Below are 23,324 nucleotides of genomic sequence, written 5' to 3'. Positions count from 1 at the left end.
CTGCACATGCGAAACGGATGGTAAGATTAATTTAAATGAAATATATATATATATATATATATATATATATATATATCGTTTAATTAATTTGTTGTTAATGAATTTTTTTTCATTATAGACTACGTCTCTTGGACGTGAGCCGAGCCCTATGGAGCTGTTTGTGGAGACGCACGTGCGAAGTCAAGACCGCCAAAAGGGGGTGCAACAGTTCGTTGACAGCCGTGCTCAACATTTTGTGGTATGTTTGTTCAACCATTTTATTTTGTAAGTTATTATTATGTTTATTGAATTGAATATGATGATTTTTTTTTTCAAGAGACCTATAATAATCGGTTGAGGGAGACATACGGAGACGATCCTTCTACCCATCCGAAATTCGATCCTGATTTGTTGATGGAGGCTGGATCGTCAGGTGGACCCGATAAGAATCGGGTTTACAAGCTCTCCACTACGGTCGACAACTTGCGGACGACCCGTACTGCTTCAACCGTCGGGAGCTCCCAATCAGTATCGAGCTCCTAATCTAAGGAGTTCGTGGCCTTGCAGCAAAAGTACGACCACCTATCAGAGGCGTACACGCAACTCAAAGAACAATACAGAGCAGATTCTGAACAACAAAGAGCGGCCAATGAAGAGCTTTGTCAAATGGTCATGAACATGGTATAAGGTGGAATATGTGCACCCAATCCTTTTTGGCCGCATAACAGCCAGCCTCCTCCTCCTCCTGATCCTCCTCAACCTCCTTTGTATTAATTTTTAATAAACATTATTTACATTTAAAATTTCATTTAATGTTTTTTTGAAACATTTCATTTATAATGAATATTATTTATCTTTCATTTTTTTTTGTTTTTGATGCTTAATATAAATTTCATTTCATAAATTGGTTTTTATTACCATTAATTTATATCATTTTATATAATGTATTCTAAATAATTATAAAAAAAACAATTACAAAGGGATTTACCGACGGAATGAGTCCGTCGGTATTAGACAGTAGCCGCGGCCATCACTGACAAATTTCCAGACGGATAAATTCGGTCAGTGTTTTCATGATTCACCAACAGATTTACCGACGGAATACATCCGTCGGTATTATAAATTACCTACGAATTGAAAGACGGAATGTTCTGTCGGTATTTCAATAATTCACCGACTAAGTTACAGACGGATATAAACCGTCGGTGACTTGTGATGTCACCGACGGAATAACAATCCGTCGGTATGTTTGAAGTGGGAAACTTTTTTTCTTTGGCGCGCACATTCTGTCGTAAATGGTTTTTTTTGTTTTTCCGACCGACATAGCGACGGAATGTGGAATCACCGACGAAAGGTAAGCCGACGGACTACGTCCGTCGGTAATGTAGTCGGTAAAAAATTTACCGACGTACTATCAATCACACACAGACGGAATATTTCCGTCGGCAAAACTATGAATTCTTGTTGTGACAGACACGAACTGTGTCATTTTCTTTCTTTTCTTCTTCTTTTTTAATAAAGCCGAAGAAAAAAATTTCAAGGTTGCTGAGACTTGAGAATGTACTGATGATTCTTCAAATTTTGGAGTAATTGAAGAAGGCAGCTTTTTCTATGATTTATTTTTTCCAGTTCCAAACCCACAACATGTGACTTCTTGATTATGTCATATTGGGCTGCCACACTTTGCATTTTCGAATTCTTTTTGTCATAGAAAAGTGAAACTAGGGGAGGGGGAGAGGTCTTCATTTTCTGTTCTTATTGAAGAAAATTAATCATGGAATATAATGTGAGATGACCATCTCATACTTGAGTTCTGATTTCCCACGAAACATTCTCTAAACGTTTTTCATGAACGTTGTATTGGAATTTAGCAAAAAGTTCTCTTTGAATTTAATGTCATATATATAACCAAAATATTATTTGCTAAAAGTAAGGGTTGGTGAATATTATATATCAATTATAAAATAGTTATGAAATTGACAAGTTAATCTAATAACCCATTAATTAATAACTTGACTTATTCATATGTCAATTCAATGACTTGCTGACTTGGGATTTAACCTGTTTTAAATTAAATTAGGTAAAAATTAATTTAATTATATATTTTTTCAAGTTAATTTTAAATATCGTTTGTGATTTTTTTAAAATCTTAAAACAATAATTTGTATTAATTTAGATTAGCCTGCCCACTCATATCTTAGATTTTATATGATTTAGTGGCTTTGTTTCTAACCTCGGAAAAAAAAAAAAAGCAAATTGAACAATACTTCCATTTGTATGTTGAAAGAAAGCAATCAAAATCCTTGTGCCCTACAGGCTTTTCTTTGGAATATATATATGGGTGGCTTCCATGGTGTCCAAAATAATTCCTTACTTATATATAATTTAATTTGAAGACTACTTCTATATATCCCATCCAGGAATTCTTTTGTTGTTGGAGTCTACTTCTATCCCAACCATTGGAGATTAGAAGGTTGCGACTAATAACTCAATATGCATCATACTTTTTTTTTTTTTTGTTGAGTGACTGATAAATAATATTTTTAATTATTTATCCAAAAAACTCTATGATCTCTTCAAAATCTATGAAATTTGAACCAAAAAAAAAAAAAAAAGGAAAAAAATCAACTCAGCTCGAACAGAGCATGTTATTTGAGAACAGAGGCTTTCAAAACGGATGTCTAGATATCCGTTCAAGGTAAACTAGGTTTTACAATATTAGGTTGACTGAAGTCAAAATATAAAATGATATCTTTTAAAATTTCTATCCTTACATAAAGTTGGTCCTCAACTTTTTTAATTCATAAATTTCTCTTAAAAAAGTATCCTCGTTTCGAAAAATATAAAATAAGATTGGAAGGGTCACTTTGGGGCATGCTTAATTATTTGAAATAGTGTTATTAGACTCGGAATGTATAAATTGCTGATTTAAAATTTCATCAAATCAATAAAAAGAACTTTTAATTTTTTTAAAATAATATAATTTTAATTTTTTTTAAAAAAAATATTAGATTAACCCGAGTTAATTTATCTAATCCAAAACTCAAGTCTTGGATTGAATTAATCTTAAAATCAAGTTTTTTAAAACTATAATTAGAAATAATTGAGTAAATTGTTGATCCAGTAATCAATAAAAAAAACTTTAAAACAATATCATAATTTATAAAAATCATAAATTTAAGTCAACCTACCATGATTCAAATCCAAGATCCACCATTTTATCGACGAAAGTTTACTGCTTGATGTTGTTTTCTGGGACCTCCTTCACGCATGCTATTATTTAGTCACAAAAACTCAACATGTTTCATGGCTACTCCTTTCTAGCTCTGTGTGAACACGTGAAATACGAGGCATGCACGCGCCAATCCTGCCAAGCCAACACACAAAGTCAAAGACAATTAAATCTTTTGTTTTCCCCTCAAAGATTCCAGCCCTTCCCCTTGTAACCATGCATGCTTCATCTGTAAAATATGAAAACGGTGCTGACGACATTAAATTAAATTAAATTCTGATGGCGTTATTTACCAGCGAGAATAGGGCTGTCAAATCAATCCAAATGAACGACAGAAACTATGGATGACATGATTTATTGTCTACTAGTTTGAAGGATCAGGAAAGAAGCACTACCTCTTCTCCTTGTAAGCTCACAGCGGCAAGTTTCACTTGAAACAAAATGGTTGACACAAGGAATACAAATACTGTTGCTGGGCACACCTGAAGAACACAAATATTGATACAAGGAGAACACAGAGGAGGTATGGAGCGATTCAATCGTTCCCACAACTGGCAAAGCTGTAATGAAAGCCGTATCAACTTTTCCATATTTCTGTCACAAATACAGTGAGAAAAGGCTTCACTGGAGACCTCTACAGAACCAAATGAAACATGAATGTGGAAAGGCATGCTTTTTTGCAGAGATGCAGTTCACAACAAATCTTAAACATAGTTAAGTAACTCCCTAAATACTCAGAACCGTTGCTGGAATTGTGTTTTCATTTAATAACTCGATGAAAAACTCCCGTGGATGCAAAATTAAGGCAATTATCCACCCTTCAATTCCCAGGACTACAAGATGAAAGATCCTGTGAATTGCACTCGATCTATGATACGATGAAGCAGGGCTTCTTGCGTGCACAAGAATCAAAATTTACTACAAAGATAAGGAAAACTTCCAGCAGTGCCATAAGCAGCCAAAAGAGATTACTGCACTAAACAAACTGAGACCAGCTTTATATGTTGTCTGAAACATAGAACTCTGCCTGGGTGAAAATACTATGCGCAGCCTCGTCCCCTGGTAAGCTTACAACATAAGGATACTGGAAGCAGGAAAATTGAGACCTATAGCCATTCAATTCAGGTCCTCCAGCAAAGCTACTTTGGAAAATCATATCAAACCTGAAACACTCCTATCTCATGCTCCTCTGAATAAGTACTGCCAGAGAGAGACTACATTTAAGTTTGGATACGTGAAGCTACTAAATCAATCCCTGCCAGCAACAACTTGTAAGAAAACTAATAAAATCTTGATAAATAATGCCAGAAGGTCCTACATTGACCATCATCAATAAAAGGTGATTAATCTCTACACCTAGAGCTATCCAGTTAGACCTACTTGGCAAGGCTATAATGGAATTCGCATCCAGCCTTGTTCATAATCTTCACTAGACATGCTATTCATGTCAAACTTAATGAAGAACAAACCACAAAACTAGTTTTTTACATGTGGATGCCAAGAATGGATATCACAAACCCGGATAAGTGATGTATGTTCACAGATATTCGGAACCATACAGCTCGATCCCATTAAAAAAATCTTCCAAATTGTCTGCAGAAGAAGTACTGCAATGGCCCCTCCCTCTGTTCCCAGCATGTCCAGATAAAAAATCCCACAGAGGCACTCAACTCAGCCTGTTGCTTATACGCTAAAGCGGGGTATGCTTTTGTGTTGGACAGGCATTGTGAGAGAGTAAAAGCAATAAACTTTCAGCACTACTGTGTGCACATTGGACACCATGAACTGAACAAGTACAAGGTTAAAAGCTGACGATAACCACATCCATGCATTCACATAGAACATAATAGCCGATTCAAGGTAACAAGCCACCCAGACAGTCACCTCAGGAACATTCAAATTTTGGGTTACGATTTAGAAACAAAAACAAAAGGCAACAACAGAAGGTAAAATTTATTCCTAGCTTCAAATTACACTCAAAATCTACCAGCAAAATAGTATTAAACCATAATACTCCAATTCCTTAATCCACTTTATACATATTACCAAATGGAAACTACATTAGAGACCTGGAGCTTTTCAATCATGCCCTCAGCAAAGCTATGCTGATTATTTTTTCGCTTAAGCTCAGTGTAATTAACTAATTTATTAACAACTAAGAAGAGCATTCAATCTAAAACTTTATTTCTTTTTGTAAATGGTAAAAACTAATAAGTGTATTCAACCTCTCATATCACATTAATAAAGCATCTAATAGGTGCCAAGTGATAAAAATTTAGGATCAAGAAGTTTGTTTCCCTGTGGTCTAATCTTGTGATTGCTAATATGATAATCATAGGATATTTACATAGTTGTTAATTTTAAGATCTGTGGGATTAATCGACGTGCGTGTAAGCTGGCATGGATATCCATGTTAATAAAAAAATAATATAGTAGTTAATAAATCTATTAATATGATATAAAAATTGTTTTAAAAAATAATACTAAAATCATATTTTTTTCTGGGCTGGGTTTTAAGTAAAGTCTTGAGTCCAATATCATGCGTAGTTCAAATCCACTGGAGAATACTAGGAAAGTAAACGGAGGAAGCGAAACGGCAACAAAATCCCTCAATTTGCAACTTGAAACGCACAACTGTCTTCTTTATGAGCAGTAGAATATAAAAAGCTAAAAAGGGGAATTAGAAACATCCTTCTCCTTCTAAAGACCTAAAATACCCTTTCAATCTTTACTCGTCAAGATTCCAACTTGATTTGGTAAATCAATCTCTCTCCATTTTAAGCAAAACCCATGTACTTTTTTCCAATGAAAAACTCAAAAATTTTAATCAATTTTGATCCTTTTTTTTATCAGTGTTCTCTTTGCTGTATTTAAATTTTGCTTCAAGAAAGCATTGGACATTGAGAAATCAACCACTACTATAAGGTGCCTTTCTGTCTCCATTTATGTTTTTGTAAGAAAATTGTAGTTCTTATGTTTGTGGGTATTCTAGAATTGAAATTAGTATAGAGGAATCAAATATAAGGTCTGGATTTTCCTTCTTTTTTTTTTATTAGGTTTTAGTAAAAAAAAATTTTGTTGATGGTTATTTTGTTGATTGATTTTATATTTTTTTCAATTATTTATTTCATGCGATGTGCCCTTTATTTAAGTAAAGGGATTTGTTAATTGGATTGTAATATTATTTTGAGTTTGAAATCTGTTGAGTTTTTTTTTTTTTTTTGTTTGCTGATAAACCCTTATTTGTTTGTGGCTTTGGTTGTGCAGGGTGGCACTTTTGATTTGTGGGATAGTAGCAGATTTTGTTTTGGCAAAGAAGAGTTGAAGATGGAGGATTGGGGTAAGAGATTTTATCGGTTTCTAGTCTTGTTTAGCTCTTCTATCCGTTTGAATTTGATTGGTCTAGTGTGGTTTTGAGGTTTGAAAGATACTGTGATAACTTCTAGTTGCTGGATCCAAATTAGTGTGTGGGGGTTAGTTTGGGCTCATCAGATTGAACTAGATTTCAGTGTATATTTGTGCTTGGTAGAATATTCAACTGTGTATAGCGTTTCCAGTTGGGTGATCGTTAGGACTGCTGGTCCAGATTATGGCTGTATTTGCCCCAACTTGAAGTCAGAGCTTAGTTTTTTGTTTTGTAAGCACAAGCCATTGCACAATTTGGGTTTTGAGAGGCCTTCAAGTGACTTGTATACATACTTCTTGAATATAGTTTGTTAATTATAAATTAAGACGACTTGATGTTTGTTAATTATAAACTGAGGGTAATGTTTCAGAAATATTTCCCCATGGAACATGAGAAAGAAAGAAAAAGCTGGTAAACTAATCAAGAATTAACTTGTGTAAATGCAAGAACTCACCTGATGTGTGTTGGCTTCATATACAACCTTCTTGAATATAGTCCCTGCATATAAGATGACTTGATGTTTGTCCGTTATAGATTGAGGGCAGTTTTTTGGAAATATTTTTCTAAGCTACATGAGAAGAAAGACAAAGCTGTTAAGACTAACTAAAGGTGATTGTGTCAATTTAAGAATTCACCTGATGTGATGGGGCCTTACTTAAACTGCATTTGTTTCTGAATCAAGTGGCACATTGAAACATTTCATGAGGATGTGTAACTTTTAGGTTTCACTTTGTGCACTATGGCTTTTCCCAGACCATGTAATTAGAACCAAACGTTGCTTCCTAGCAACCTCATCCATTGCCTGCGGTTTTTTATTGAAGATGTTGAAATGAAAATAACAGAGATGGTAGTTTGGGTTCTATATACCTGAAGGTTATGAAAAGAATCTAATATTTTGCTCTTTCTCCATGTAAATTTTTTCTATCTTAAATTGCTAGATGAAGTTCTCTCTATGTTCATGTTTTTTATTTTGCTGATTTAGTTGGCACTTCTTTTTTTCAGAGGATGTGCAAGTTCCACCTCTCCTTTCAAAAGAGCAGCCTAAAAATAAATGGGATGATGAAGATGTGGATGAAGATGATGTGAAAGAATCGTGGGAGGATGAAGATGAACCAGCTCCGGTATGATTGATAATGTAATCTTGATCTCACATTATTTTATACTTTATCTATCACTTTCAAATTTCAACCAAAGTCACCTAAAATGTTGGATGCTATTATAGGTCCGGGAACAACATACACAGCTAGTTATGGAAAATGGTATGATAGGGATAGGCTTCTTTGACATTTAATGCATGTTTAATTTGCCTTAAATGTTCATCTAAATTTGTTTTCTCTTGCTGTGATTGGGGAAAAATTGTTATAAGAACTTATGAATGATGCGTCAAACTACAATCGTATAAAAGTTTTTCTTCCAAGTAAAGGTATGTAGGTAGCTTTCATTAGAAAAGAAATGCTCGGAATTTATGATTCGGAAGGAGCTTTTATGCAATCTGGAAAAACATGTGCATATCTCTTGGGAAGGGATGGAAGAGAATATTTTTGTGAGCAGGGGTTCATTAAGAAAAGTGTACAGAAATGTGATGCTGACATATGGGATGCAGATGTATATTATACCTTAGCTTATTTTATGCACTTATAAACTTTTTTATATGAGTCCCACTGTTACAGAAATATGAAGTGCTGCATTCCATGTTCATATATGGTGGTGCTTGATCTGTAATTATTGTATTTCTTTATGGAATTGGATCAGGCACCAGTAGTGAAACCTCCTCCTGAAAAGGCTCCTAAGAAATCCGCAGCAAAGTCTACCGAAAAGAAGGGAAAAACTGTTCAGTTGCTAAAGGAAGAGAAACTAGATCCACTAGCTGAGAAACTTCGCCAGCAAAGGTACTCAATATGCAGCTTTTTTCTCTGCTAATAATTTGAAATATGAACAATTCATAATAATTTTATACATCGCATCTAGCCTATGTGTCCTTGATTTTCTGTTTCATAATTGCTACATGTGGCAATGACTTCTGAAAAATAATCCAAGTACAATTTGATAATTTTTTTCCACCTGTAACAAAATTGGATGCAACTGAAGGGGAAAAAAAGTTGCTAAACTGGAATAGATGGAAGACGAATTGAAGTTGAGGATTTGCTAGGAAACACATTATTCTGTTTGTCTTTTTCATGCTTCTTTACTTATTTTAGGGAAATTAAAATACTTGTTCTGGAAACAACCTAACAAGATTTTTATGACAAGGTTATTAATATTTCTTGTAGGAAATGAATTCTAATCTCATCATAGCTTTACTTATAAATGTTAATCAAAACATAAATGAAGCATCTGGATGTGGGAATAAAAGTTAAAAACTCCAGTGTCATGCTACTCCATGAATGATCTACCTAGCTCCTTCTAAGGGAAACCATGTTAGATCTTCTGCTGCAATTTAGAGACTTCAAATTGTAGATGTTTATGATTTTGCAATGGGGAAACAATATAGTAGGCTTTTATGATGATAAAGTATATTTAAATGTTCATGTTTCTCTGAACATTTTTACAACTTTAATGTGAGGAATGTCAGGACTAAGCTATTGCTGCTGTTTCTTTTGTATAAGATTTTCACCTTCCATGAGTTGCCTCTTTTAATTGTTCTATACTGAGGGTTGGCTGCCTATGTCTTTTTGCTGCTTTACAAATATATGAAAAAAAAGAAAATTTTCTCAATGCTTAACCATTTAAATGATGATATTTTATTTATTTATTATTATAGTATGATTTCTTAATAAAACCTGTTTCAACTAATAGTGTCCTTGAGGTTTTGTTCTGATCATGTTGGGTTTGGTTAAATGTTGTTTGGCAGCATGATTTTAATTATGTTGATTTGTAGTTCTATATGCTGAAACTTTTCAGGCAATTTAGTTACGAGTCTTGTGAAATTTTGCAGTAGGAATATTTTGTTTTGACTTGTTTCAATTTATAAGTTTTTTGTTTGCCTTTTCCTTTAAGCAATGGTTTCTTAAAGATTTACTCAATTATATAGGCTGGTGGAAGAAGCTGATTTCAGATCCACTACAGAACTGTTTGCTAAGAAAGGTGATGAGAAATCGCTTGATAGTTTCATACCAAAATCTGAAAGTGACTTCTTGGAATATGCAGAACTTATTTCACATAAGCTTCGCTCATTTGAGGTGTGTTGAATTAGCTTTAGTATGGTGATAATAAAAGGCTGGTGCAGTTTTTGACCTGGCGAAAAAAAATACATTCTCTAATGCAGAAAAGTTACCATTATATCGGTTTACTTAAGGCAATAATGAGACTGTCCATGACTGCCATGAAAGCTGCAGATGCAAAAGAAGTTTCGGCTTCTGTGAGTGCAATTGCAAATGAAAAGATAAAAGCTGAGAAAGAAGCCAACGCTAGCAAAAAGAAGCAAGGTACATGATTCCACTTATTTTTCATAGTAAGCATCCGTAAGATTCTTAGACATTTTGAAACATTATGTTTCTTTTGAGTCATGGATTTTGAAACGCTAGTTAAATGGAATTCATTGCTTCAGAAAAAGGAAAATTTTCAGTACTCCTGTTGTACATGCACCTTCTGCTAAGATTTCATTACTCTTTTCGAGGAAACCCATATGCAACCACCAGATACTGAATTCAACCGGTTGTACTGAAGATATTACAATTTAGAATGTTAATGAATATAACACCTTGCTTTTTATTCATTCCTTGCAGCTGGGAAGAAAAAACAGCTTCATGTTGATAAGCCCGACGATGATTTGGTGGTTAATCCCTATGATGCTCTTGATGATGTCGATTTTATGTAATCTGTTTTGGTAATAGGCATTACATTTTTGGGCTCATTGTGTTTCATCAGAATCACATTTACACCATAATTGGTGATTGAGTGTATGTTGTATACAATGTTGTTAGAAGAAAACTTTGCATTTTTGCCTTTGTTTTCAGCTGTTTAGTTAAAACCCTTGAAAGACAAGGACTGAATGTCTTTATATTCGTTTGTATGGAGGTAAAAGTTGAAATAAGTAAAGACACTTCATGGCTCTCACATTCATAATGGAATCCTTTTTACCATCTTTCCTTAACTCGAGGGTTACGTTATTCGACACAGAATGCAGAATCACAAGGCAAGCAGACAAAGCAATAACATCAGTTGCTGCTTCAAATACAAAGGGAAACAAACTGTAAGATATCCATCCTGATGACAGAGATCTTTCTATGGTTCCTTGGACAGACTACTAAAAACAATATTTCATGTGAGGGGTTGGTTGATGTTCTCTTGGCATCCGAAGGATGGTGGTTTCTGCAATCATGGAAGTCGCAACATATGGATCCATGTTTGAAGCATGGCTTCTGTCCTCAAAGCACCCCTTTCCTTCTTTCTTTGTGTTGCGGCAAACATGAAAGGCAGCCTGCTGGGCAACCATGAATGCTGGAAAGAATTTGATGGTGTTGCATTCTCCACTGCTGGGCAACCATCTTTGACCCCATGCAACAGTAAAAGGAATAATCTTTAGTTATGGAAAAGCAAAACAATAATGCGAGGATATCAAATGCTAGAGTGGTACCTAACAAGATCATAGAGGGGACCAATTGGGGATGGCGGATGAGTATTGACTGCTTGAAGTTTATGCTACATAAAATTTGTTTATAGCAGTGTTGCGCTGGTTGCTTCCCATCAACAATATCTAATTCCATGCCTGATAATAGATTTAAAGACCCCATATAGCAGTATAAATTAATCAGAGTTTAATAAAAAAAAAAAAAACGTAAAAACAATCACAATATCTGAAAGAGCATAGCAGTGGAGGATGATCAGATGTAGATGGTTATTGGCAAAAAAGGCACTAGAGTATCAGATTCTCGATGAGATGAATTCGCACCAGAAATAGGAAGTAATCAAGCTACACCAAAACATGCAGTAGCTAAATTATTAGTACAGTTATCCTGGAAATGAAGTTTTTTTTTTTTTAATGATTAGTACAATTGTCCTCGAAATGAAGATATTTTTGACTTATAAAACAAGACCAACAAACAGTATTATGCAGAATCACAAGTACAAGATAATACTGACAAAAGGTTCAAGCGATCTCGTTCTTGCAATTTACCCCTAAAAAATAAGAGAGAGTATATTATAGCTCATAGAGTTTTGTTTTTTTAATAAAAGAAGGATTTGAAGTGTAAATTTACCATGATAATATTTAATGAGAAATAATTATCCCTTACATCTATATTAATATTTGGTGAAAATATAGTGGGTCTTGAAGGACTTTTATATATCTAAAAAAATAGACATGCTAAGGAAGGATAGTAGTTACCTTGGACTTCGTTAACTGACAAGTCCAAATATCTTGGGTCTGGTATATTTGCTAGATTTATGTTGTCCTGAACTTGGTTGATTGTTAAGTCTAAGTGCCTCGGGTCTGACATGTTTTCTAGACTCATGTTACCTTGAACTTTGAGGGATGCCAAGTCCAAGTGCATTGGACATGACTGACTACCAAGTTCAAATGTTTTGGACTTAGTGGAAGGCCATGTCTAAGTGTCTTGGGTGTGGCATGTTTGCCAGACCCACGTCACTTTGGACTTGATTGTCACGTTCAAGTGCTTTAAACTTGACCGACTACCAAGTCCAAGTGCCTTGGGTCTGGCATGTTGATTAGACCCACATTACTTTAGACTTGGTTGATTGTCAAGTCTAAGTGCTTTAAGTGTGGCATGTTTGGAAATAGTTGTTCTCATAAACTAAGATATAAGAAATATATAGAACTAATATATATGTGTTTATCATAAAACATGTACAATGAACTTACCCGCATGAGAATCTTATATGGAAAGATTACTTATGTTTATAAAAAAGTTCACATAACAATTGAGTAAGTGATCCTTAGACTTGGGACTACAAAGTTATCTTATATAAAGAATGTTATATTTTGATCTTGTTACATGTTATCTTAATTGAGGTAATGAAAAGGCAAACATTGGGTATAACATGAACTATATGAAAGTACTTTAATGATTAAGAGATGATTCATCATAGTAGGTGAATTAAAAAAATATTTTATCCGTTCTCAAATAGTATTGATTTAGAAATTCTTGATCAAGATAGAATGCGATATGAAAATAGTTTTAAATCTTATTTAAACGATCAATGATTGTTATGTAGAGAATAAACATGATTTAGCATGACAGATATATTTGATGCTTTAATGTTAAATGAAAACATTATTGATGAAAATATATTAATTACACTGAGAAACCGATCACTAAAAGATTAAATCAAAGTACTAATGATTTTTTTAATATTTAGAGGATTATGACATGTTGCTAGACAATGCACTTGATTTTCAAATATAAGTTAATCAATTGTTGAATTGATAATAAATTAAATTATTTAATTTATTTAATTATAATTTATATTTGGGCTAACATATTAGGAACTTAATAGGTTACACACATTAAAAACCATTAACTAAAAATTAAAATGAGATGATTTAATTAAGTATGATTTGATTAAGAACTTGATTAAGTTAATTTCTAAAATATAATTAATGACTAGAATATAATTAGTACATGGATTATATTTCTAGACCTAAAAAAATAAAATAAGGACTTGATTAAATTAATTTCTAAAATTACCCTGAATTAATATATAGATATTATTCAGGGGAAAAATTGATATTTTGCTAATTTATAGGGCTTTTTAGATTTTTTTATTAATAATAAATTATACCTCTTATTTTTTATAAGATTTTTTTAATTAGATAAAAAATATAATAACTATTAATAACTAATAATAAAATTAGAAAAGGTAATCGAAAGTATTAAATCTATAGTTATTTTTTAAAAATTTGCTAACATACCAAAGACTCATGATTTGAAGACAACATTTATCAACTTGAATTTGCTTGTTGGTTAGTAAATCTCTCAACATTTATAATAGCAATTATCTGTCAACTGAATGGGGGCTTCCATGCTTACAGGTATTTTCAAATTCACGTGTGCTTGCTAGTGATTTTCTTCCCATCCACGTGATTCAAGTAAATGAATGCAGACTTCTTGGAATATATATATATATTGAATTGAAAGAGAAATTACCTTTCATTTTTAGGATATAACAATGTGAGGGATGTGAGCTATTTTGGGCCAGTCTTCTCCTCTCTCTTTCTTACACCTTTTCTTTAATTTTGGACATTTATAAATTTTCAACGAGCTGAGGTTGCTGAGACTCCGCACCCCATCTGGCAAAGACTCCAAATTAGGGCAATACACAATCTCCAAGCTTGAAAGGGACGTGAGATATCCAATCTGATTTGGCAAAGAAGCTAATCCCTCACAGAACTGTATTCTTAGAGATTGAAGAGAAGTGAGATGCTGGATACCCTCTGGCAATGAATTTAACTCTGGACATTCAGAAAGTAACAAATACTCAAGTGCCGTTAGATGCCGCACTCCCTCTGATAGAGATGTGAGTTTATCACAACGTAGAATAAATAACCGGCGAAGAGAAGATAAGCCACACAGCCCATTCATTGGCAGACAATTTAATCTTCCACAAAACTCTATCTCTAAAACCTCCAAGGAATTGAGGTTACGAAGACCTTCCTCTGGCAAGCTTTCAAGTTTCTCGCAACCCCAAATAATCAACCTTTTAAGAGCAGAAAGGTTATCTAATACCCTATTTGACAAAGACTCCAGATCTGGCATCTCTCGAATTTCTAAGCTTTCAAGGAGGGTTTGATTTTGCAAAAAACCCATCGGGAAGCTTTGGAAGCAATGAATCCAAAGAGAAGTGATAGAAGTGAGATTCCTAACTGACATCAGTAATGAATCCTTACCTCCCCAGAAGTGCAGTGATTTGATGGAGGGTATAATTGGTATTTCGCTCAACAAAGGGCAACAGGCTATCTTCAATTCTCGAAGGCGAGGAAAAGTACACGCAGCCCATTGCTCTAATCCCTTCATGGACTCAAAAGTCAGCGTCTCCAAAGATGGGAATGGATTCTGCCCATCTCCATACACATTGCTGTCGAAACTCTTCACACCATCCATTCCAAGCAATACAAGACTCTTGAGGAACTGCAGTTTCCCCAATGGTGGAAGTTGTTCACAGTGGTCACATGCTGATGATAGCTCCATCTCTACCAGATTTGGTAGCGTTGTGTTCAAGTTCATCATCCAATTAGGAAATCTTGAACCTCCATATCCACATATCATCAACTTCTTCAGATTTGAATGAGGTTGAAGCCCTTCAAGGACCTCCTCGTTATTTACCTGAATGACACTCTTTCTTTGTTGCGGTGACACAAATGACCCATTACCAAGCCAAGATAAAGTCAGTGATAAAAGAGCTGTCTTCAACTTCAAATTGGCACTTCTGGCATCTTTTAAATTCTTAACATTCACAAGATCTGCGATCCTCAATTCACCAGCAAGATTATTCAGCCCTTCCAGCTCACTTATGCCACGACCATTCTCCTCACCCACAATGAACAGGTTAAGTTTTCGCAGGCATATCAATTGCCCCATTCCAGCAGGCATAAATCGAAGTGAATAACAATTCTTTATGTCAAGATAGACAAGATTTTTCATGTGCTTCATACCTTTTGGTAAATGGATGAGATTATGGCAATTACTCAGATGTAGTGTCTGGAGGTTTTGGAGAGAGGTTATACTTTCAGGCAGTGTTTTCATAATGGAGCCCGACAAATCTAGATACCTTAGATGTTTCAAATCACAAATTGACTTCGGCAATTTCTTGGCCCAGATATATCTTAAACTCAAGGCTCGATGTTTTCGACCAGGAATCTTTCCCCCTCCATACCCATACTGTGCATTCCTCAAAAGAAGTGAGCGAAGTGATAGGACCTTGAGAACTTCAGAAGACGAAGCTACTGATTTGTTATAAAAAGCAACTTGACGGGCAGTTTTAGGAATTTCCAACTTCCCATCGCCTTTTGTACTCATATAGCATTCTTGTCCTGCAATGGATTGTGCGAGATCATGCATAAGATCATGCATTTTACATGTTATGTTGCCAAATCCATCATCCTCGACCTCTTGCAGAAATGACCTTCCCACTAGTTCATTGAATATCTCAATGCCCATGACGTGCAAATCCATTTCTCTTCTGCAAGAAATAAAGCCATTTGCCATCCACAAAGCAACCAGCTCCTCCCTCCTCATCACGTGATCTTTTGGAAATATAGCGCAATACGCAAAGCATTGCTTCAAATGTGGTGATAGATTAGTGTAACTCAACCTCAAAGCAGGTAAGATCTTGCTTGCTTCTTCTCTTAGATCCCAAATCTCACTTTCTTTGACAGCTATCCACTGATCTTCATTATCTTTTAGCCGCATTAGGTTCCCGAGTGCCTTTATAGCTAAAGGAACACCACCACACTTCTTCACTATTGATACTCCAATGGCTTCCAGGTGTGCCCGCTCCTCTGTCCTTCTCATCCCGAATGCAAGCTGTTGAAAGAAATGCCAAGAATCTTCTCCAGACAATCTCCCCATGTGCTGGACAAAACCTGTTGCCATTTTACGAGCAACCATTTCAAGACGCGTAGTGACTATTACAGCACTACCTTCAGCTCCACATCTTAATACTGTTGGGTTATTTCCAGAACTCAAACACACACAATTTACGTGGTTCGGCAACTTGCCTACTCCACGGAGCTACTGGTTTGTATTAATGAAGCTTTACAAACAATACAAACAACAATACAAGGAGGAGGAGAAAATCTTCTCAACTCAACTCAACTCTCCTTAGCTCTCTCTCTGTTTTCTCTCTGTGTTTCTCTCTGTTTTCGTGTTACACGGGCTCTCCTTGGCAGCTTCTTCTTATAGCAGAGGTAGGAGATAATTATCTCCAACTTTGGTCAAATATGGCAACCACCGATATTGCCACCTTGCAGCCACTGCCCACCGTCCTTGCCGCCATCCTTGACGCCGCCAGCAGTCATTGTTGACGCCGTCATGCAGCCAGCTTGTGTCCATACATAACAATCTCCCACTTGGACACAAATGGCTTTATATCCATCTTTTAGTCTTGGAGGCCTACTGAAGCTTTACACAACTTCAGTTTATCAAGAGTAACACCTTTGGTTAACATATCAGCTGGATTCTTGCTTCCACAGATCTTCTCTAGCATTAGTTGCTCGTCGTCTAGCAATTGTCGGATGAAGTGATATTTGATCTGAATATGCTTCGTCCTGGAGTGAAATGCTGGATTCTTGGCAAGGAAGATTGCACTCTGACTATCACTATACAAAGTACCTTTTCCATTCAACTTGCCCAATTCCTTTAGGAAACTCTGCAACCATACTATCTCTTTTGCAGATTCCGAGACTGCAACATATTCAGCTTCTGTTGTTGAAAGAGCGACGATCTTTTGCAAGGTAGAACTCCAGGAAACAGCAGTGCCTCCTAGAGTGTATACATATCCTGTAGTGCTCTTTCTGCTATCAATATCTCCTGCTAGATCAGCATCTACAAAACCTTCAAGTTTTAAACCACCAGCTGTGAAACTAAGACAGGTTTCCGATGAACCTTTTAAGTACCTCATGATCCATTTCACCGCCTCCCAATGCTGCTTTCCAGGATTGCTCATATATCGGCTTACAACTCCCACTGCATGGGCAATGTCAGGTCTGGTACAGACCATAGCATACATCAAAGAGCCGATAGCTGAGGCGTATGGAATCTTATCCATGTATCCACTTTCTAGCTCAGTTCTTGGTGACTGATCTTTGCTGAGCTTGAAATGATTCCCCAGTGGTGTACTTACTGGTTTAGCATTATCCATACTAAACCTGCTGAGAACCTTCTTGACATACTCTGTTTGTGAGAGCTTTAGTATGCCTTTGTCTTTGTCTCTGATGATTCTCATTCCAAGTATTTGTTTAGCGGCTCCCAGATCCTTCATTTCAAACTGTTTCGACAACTGCTGTTTCAGCTTATCAATCTCCTCAATGCTGGATCCTGCAATCAACATATCATCTACATATAATAGTAGAATGATGTAGGAGTTGTCAAAATGTTTGACATAGCAACAATGATCAGCTTGACATCTTGTATACCCGGAACTGCACATGAAGTTGTCAAACTTCTTGTACCACTGTCTTGGAGCTTGCTTCAAACCGTATAGGCTTTTCTGTAGCTTGCAGACTTGATTCTCCTTTCCTTGCATTTCAAACCCCTCTGGTTGTTGCATGTAAATGTCTTCCTCCAATTCACCATGAAGGAATGCTGTTTTTACATCTAACTGTTCAAGATGTAAATTTTCTGCAGCTACTATCCCCAGAACAACTCTGATTGTTGTGAGCTTCACAACTGGAGAAAAAATCTCAGAGTAGTCAATGCCTTTCTTTTGTTGAAACCCTTTGACAACAAGTCTTGCCTTGAACCGTTTACTTCCGTCATGCTCAGTCTTCACTCTGTAAACCCACTTATTGTGCAAGGCCTTCTTTCCTTCAGGTAATGTTGTTAGCTCCCAAGTTTTGTTCTTCAGCAACGAACTCATCTCATCCTTCATGGCTAACTCCCACTTGCTTGAGTTTCCATCTTGTAAGGATTCTTCATAAGTTAGTTGGCGGTTCACCACCATCTGTCAGCAAAATATAATTCAGTAAAAGTGTGAACCGTTGTGGGGGCTTTATCGTCCTCGAAGACCTGCGAACAGCTGGTTCAATTGGCTCCGCATCTTCTTGTGTGGTAGTGGGCACAGATGTGCTTGAATCTTCTTGTAAAGACTCTTGATTGTTGTTCTGCTTAGTAACATCGGGAAGCCCTTCTAATCTTATGAATTCAGATCTTTGTGGACTTGTATCTGAATCAGCCATCTCTGTTTCTCCACTTGATTTGTCTTTGTACATAACTTTCTCATTGAAGATCACGTTCCTGCTTCTGATAATCTTTCTATTCTGATCATCCCAGAATCGAAATCCAAATTCTTCATCTCCATAGCCAATGAAGAAACATTTCTTGGATTTGGCTTCTAACTTGTTGCGAGCATCAGAATCTATATGAACATAGGAAACACATCCAAAGACCTTCAAATGAGAGATTCGTACCTCTTTTTCTCTCCATACTTCCTCGGGCAAGTCTGAATTCCAAAAGGAACTGATGGTCCACGGTTGAATCAAGTAAACTGCGGTATGAACTGCGTCAGCCCAGAATGTTTGAGGTAACCCTGAATGCAACCTCATGCTTCTAGCTCGTTCATTGATGGTCCTGTTCATCCGTTCAGCAACGCCATTCTGTTGCGGTGTGCCTGGAATGGTCTTTTCCATTCTGATACCATTGACAGCACAATACTCCTTGAAACCTCCATCAATGTATTCTCCTCCATTATCAGATCTCAAGCATTTCAACTTTAGACCTGATTCAGTCTCAACCATAGCCTTCCATTTCTTGAATGTTTCAAACACATTAGATTTATTTTTCAGAAAGTAAACCCATACCTTCCTGCTGAAGTCATCGATGAAAGTCACATAATACCGAGAACCTCCAAGTGATGCTACTGGAGACGGTCCCCATAAATCTGTGTGTACCAGTTCTAGCTTTCTTGGTCGTAAGGTCCTACCAACCTTCAAGAAACTGACCTTCTTCTGTTTTCCAAGAACACAGCTTTCACAAATGTCTAGATCGACATTTTTTAACTCTGGCAGCTTTCCCTTCGACTGAAGTATCTTCATCCCCTTTTGACTCATATGGCCAAGTCTACAATGCCATAGCTGTGTTTGATTTTCTGCTTCAGTTGAGGCGATGATGTCTGCAAATCTTGTGGTCATATACAGGGTGCCGGTTTTCTTTCCACGAGCTAAAACCATTGCTCCCTTTGATACTTTCCACATTCCTCCAGCAAAAAAGTATTGAATGACCACTATCATCAAGTTGTCCGACAGAGATCAAACTTCTTCTTTAATTCAGGAACATGCCTTACATTCTGCAAGGTCCATATAGATCCATTCATTGTCTTGATTTGCAACATCTCCTATACCCACAATATTCAGTGGTGTTCCATCGGCCAGATAGACTACACCATGATCTCCTCCAACATAATTTGCAAGCATTTCATTGTGTGGCGTACAGTGGAATGAAGCACCAGAATCAAGAATCCACTCATCAATTTGACTATGTACAGCAAGAATTAAAGCATCTTGTACCTCATCTGTGGTAGCATTTGCGGAGTCAGCTTCAGGTTTCTTTGGTTTTGTGCAATTCCTACTGAAATGACCAGGTTTGCCACAATTCCAACATTCAACCTGCTTTCTGGATCCAAACTTGCTTTTACTTCTGTATCTGGATTTTGATCTGCCTCTGGATGAGCCTCTATCGTGTCTCCTCCCTCGAGTGTTGATGTTGAGAGCTGATCCTGAGCTTGAACTTTCACCCGAGTCTTTCCTTCGCACTTCTTCAGCCAAAATCAAGTCTCGAATGTCATCATACTTCAGTTTGGATTTTCCAGCTGAATTGCTCACGGCTGTCCTCATGCCTTCCCAACTGCTTGGAAGTGAAGCTAGCAAGATGAGTGCACGAATCTCATCATCAAACTCAATCGCAACAGATGATAATTGATTTGTGATGGTATTAAAGTTGTTGAGGTGTTGTGTCACAGAAGCGTTTTCGACCATCTTCAAGTTGAACAACTTTTTCATCAGGTGCACTTTATTATTTGCTGATGGCTTCTCATACATCCCAGACAAGGCTTCCATCAATTTTGCAGTGGATTTTTCTTTCGTAACATTATGAGCAACTCTTCTTGATAACGATAGCCGGATAATGCCTAGAACTTGTCTATCAAGAAGTTGCCATTCTTCTTCTTCCATCTTTTCTGGTTTGCTTCCCAATAAGGGAAGATGAAGTTTCTTCCCATATAAATAATCTTCAATTTGCATTTTCCAGTATCCAAAATCTGTTCCGTCAAATTTTTCAATTCCAGCAGCCTTTATTTCATCTGCCATTTTTACTACTTCTCCGATTCCAATTTCCCAAATCTGACCTTACAGATGTGTCCGGAACGGCCAAAAACCTTGGAAATGACACTGAGATCACCCCAATCGGACTTCGGATGGCTCAGATTTTAGCAATCGAAGTTTTGGATTAACGGACGGTTCAGATGCAGCCGCGTGTCAGCCAGAGTACCGCCTGCGTCGCACCGGATCAAAACTCAGCAGCGGTGTAGATTACGCCACGTGTCAGCAGATTAGGGCCTGAGTCGCACTGGATCGAAACTACTACGGTCCTGATTAAGCCACGTGTCAGCCGATTAGTAACTGCGTCGCACCAGATCAAAACCCCTCCACGGTGATGATGTAGCCACGTGTCAGACGATTAGCGTCTGCGGTGCACTGGATCAAAACCCAGATGGATGACGTGGCAAGCTGACCGTCTGACCTGTTGACGTGGCGGGTCAGACCCGACCTGTTTTGCAGAAACCGGGCGAGGAAGGAGCGTGGCGCGCGTACGGCGCGTTGGTGCGCGTGGGCAGTGCTTGCGTCGGCGCGTGCGGGAGCGTGCGGGCATGCAGGACGTCGGTTCTTCGCCGGGTTTTCAACAGTGGATTCGTCCGGTTGTCCTCTACACGATGGTATGTTCAAAAACACGTTTTGAGAACTTTTGAGTTTTGAGTTTGGATCAAACACCCTCTTTTTCAAGAACAAGCTCTGATACCAGTTGTTGGGTTATTTCCAGAACTCAAACACACACAATTTACGTGGTTCGGCAACTTGCCTACTCCACGGAGCTACTGGTTTGTATTAATGAAGCTTTACAAACAATACAAACAACAATACAAGGAGGAGGAGAAAATCTTCTCAACTCAACTCAACTCTTTTTAGCTCTCTCTCTGTTTTCTCTCTGTGTTTCTCTCTGTTTTCGTGTTACACGGGCTCTCCTTGGCAGCTTCTTCTTATAGCAGAGGTAGGAGATAATTATCTCCAACTTTGGTCAAATATGGCAACCACCGATATTGCCACCTTGCAGCCACTGCCCACCGTCCTTGCCGCCATCCTTGACGCCGCCAGCAGTCATTGTTGACGCCGTCATGCAGCCAGCTTGTGTCCATACATAACAAATACCTCCTTCAATTCACTCCACCACTCAGTACAATCGTCCCACACATCATCCAGTACAAGCAAAAACTTCTTTCCAGTTAACTTTTGTTGGAGGCGTTGTTGCAAGGGATCCAATTCTTGAAGATCACATGAGGCACCATCAATGGACTCTATGATGGCTCTTGTTAATCTTCCGAGATTGAAATCAGTAGATACACACACCCAGATCCTCAAACCGAATTGTTGTTTAACCCTTTCTTCATTGTAGACCAGTTGAACAAGTGTTGTTTTACCCAGCCCCCCCCATCCCCCATATAGCATAAATAGGGAGATTGTCTGCATTATCGAGCAGGATGCTGACTAGTTCTTCTTTCTCCTTGCCTCTTCCGCAAATTTCTGATTCATTCACCGAAGACCAAGTCTGACGCTGAACAAAACTATCTGCTTGCATCTCCACAGCCCCCTCTGTTAGGTGGAAATTTTGTCTCTCCTTGGCAATGGCATCTAGTTTTTCTCTAGCAATCTTCAATTTATGAGCCATCCTTTGTCGAAAAACTAGTGGATTATGACCAAAAGAAAAGAAGGATCTTACTCGGTTTTTGAGATCTCTTCGCTGCAGAAGCCACCGAGCTTCAATTGCAAACTCATCCAGTACATCATCAACAGCATAAGCTGCATCCTTGAGGTCGCTGAGCCACACCTTGATAGGCTCACTCTTCCACTGCTTCTCATCTGCATCTTGCAGCACAGCTTGAATGGTTCTGAACGTGCGCTTGAGATTTTCAAGCTCTGTCGTTAGGCCCCCAGCAAATCCAAGCTCTTGAAGAATTGGGGAATTCAAGTTCCCCATGATTGTACTCGCGAGAGCAGAAAGAATTGCATCAGCCATAGCTTGGTTTCGAATGGAAATGAATTGTATGTTGACAAGAAGAAGTAGAAAAGCTGTAAGGATAACTAAAAGAAGGGGATGTGAGCAAGAAATAGTAAGTAAATATTGAGAAGACAGAGCAGTTTGAGATGAGAAACGGAAAAGGTGAACGTGTTTGGTGATGGGCTTTACCTGTGCTATTCTGTGAATAAATTGATTAGGCTCCACACGGTGGAGCTTGACTAGCTATGGCTATAATAAAGCAATTGAAGATTCAGAGAAGGAACATGGCTGTGACAGGAAGACGAAAGGAAAAATGAATTAACAAAAAAATGAATCTGCCATAGCTTGTTTTCTAAGGGAAAGGAATTGGATGTTGACAAAGAAAGAAGTGGAAATGTTTCAAGGATAGCTAAAAGCACGGGATGCGAGCAAGAAATGGCAAGTAATTATTGAGAAATGGAAAAGGTGAAAGTGTTTGGTGATGGTAATTATACAATATTGTTATTGTCATATATTATTTTTTAAAATAATTTTTATTTAAAAATATATTAAAATTTTTTTTTATTATTATTTGTTAAAATTTATTTTTGATATATATATATATATATATATATATATATTAAAACAATTTAAAAATATAAAAAGATTTAATTGAAAGTAAAAGAACAACATTAATTTTTTTTTAAAGTGCGCTCAAACTACAAAAACAAATATTATCTTACTTATACTATAAATCTCTTTTTAATAGTAAATAGGTAGGCGTTTT

The 23,324-nt window shown here is 36.9% G+C and overlaps 2 protein-coding genes across 6 annotated transcripts; one reads left to right on the top strand and one right to left on the bottom strand.

The window, feature by feature from the left end:
* Positions 1–5,871: 5,871 nt before the first annotated feature.
* On the top strand, positions 5,872–10,572 carry LOC118047923 (uncharacterized). 5 transcript variants are annotated; one of them, XM_035057367.2, is made up of 8 exons: positions 5,872–5,967; positions 6,065–6,136; positions 6,479–6,551; positions 7,620–7,738; positions 8,370–8,506; positions 9,649–9,796; positions 9,883–10,042; positions 10,343–10,572. In XM_035057367.2, the coding sequence occupies exons 3-8, from the start codon at positions 6,539–6,541 to the stop codon at positions 10,432–10,434; spliced, it is 669 nt and encodes a 222-aa protein (XP_034913258.1). In that variant the 5' UTR covers positions 5,872–5,967; positions 6,065–6,136; positions 6,479–6,538; the 3' UTR covers positions 10,435–10,572. The 5 variants fall into 5 exon arrangements, with proteins under 5 accessions (XP_034913258.1, XP_073261752.1, XP_034913260.1 ...); XM_073405651.1 differs by lacking the exon at positions 5,872–5,967 and having other exon boundaries at positions 5,977–6,136; XM_035057369.1 differs by lacking the exons at positions 5,872–5,967; positions 6,065–6,136; positions 6,479–6,551 and adding an exon at positions 7,840–7,876 and having other exon boundaries at positions 7,619–7,752.
* Positions 10,573–10,675: 103 nt separating this feature from the next.
* Positions 10,676–22,988, bottom strand: LOC118047922 (putative disease resistance protein RGA3). Its single transcript, XM_073405653.1, is given in 6 exon segments — positions 10,676–11,104; positions 11,194–11,325; positions 13,724–16,236; position 21,277; positions 21,712–21,990; positions 21,992–22,988. Coding segments are annotated over 4 exon segments (3,369 nt in total). The 5' UTR covers positions 22,577–22,988; the 3' UTR covers positions 10,676–11,104; positions 11,194–11,325; positions 13,724–13,732.
* Positions 22,989–23,324: the final 336 nt, after the last annotated feature.

Source organism: Populus alba, chromosome 17 (genome assembly GCF_005239225.2).
Source record: "Populus alba chromosome 17, ASM523922v2, whole genome shotgun sequence".
NCBI classification, from domain to species: Eukaryota; Viridiplantae; Streptophyta; class Magnoliopsida; order Malpighiales; family Salicaceae; genus Populus; species Populus alba.
Note: the sequence above shows the minus strand (reverse complement) of the source record. Positions and strands in the feature narration are given on the sequence as shown.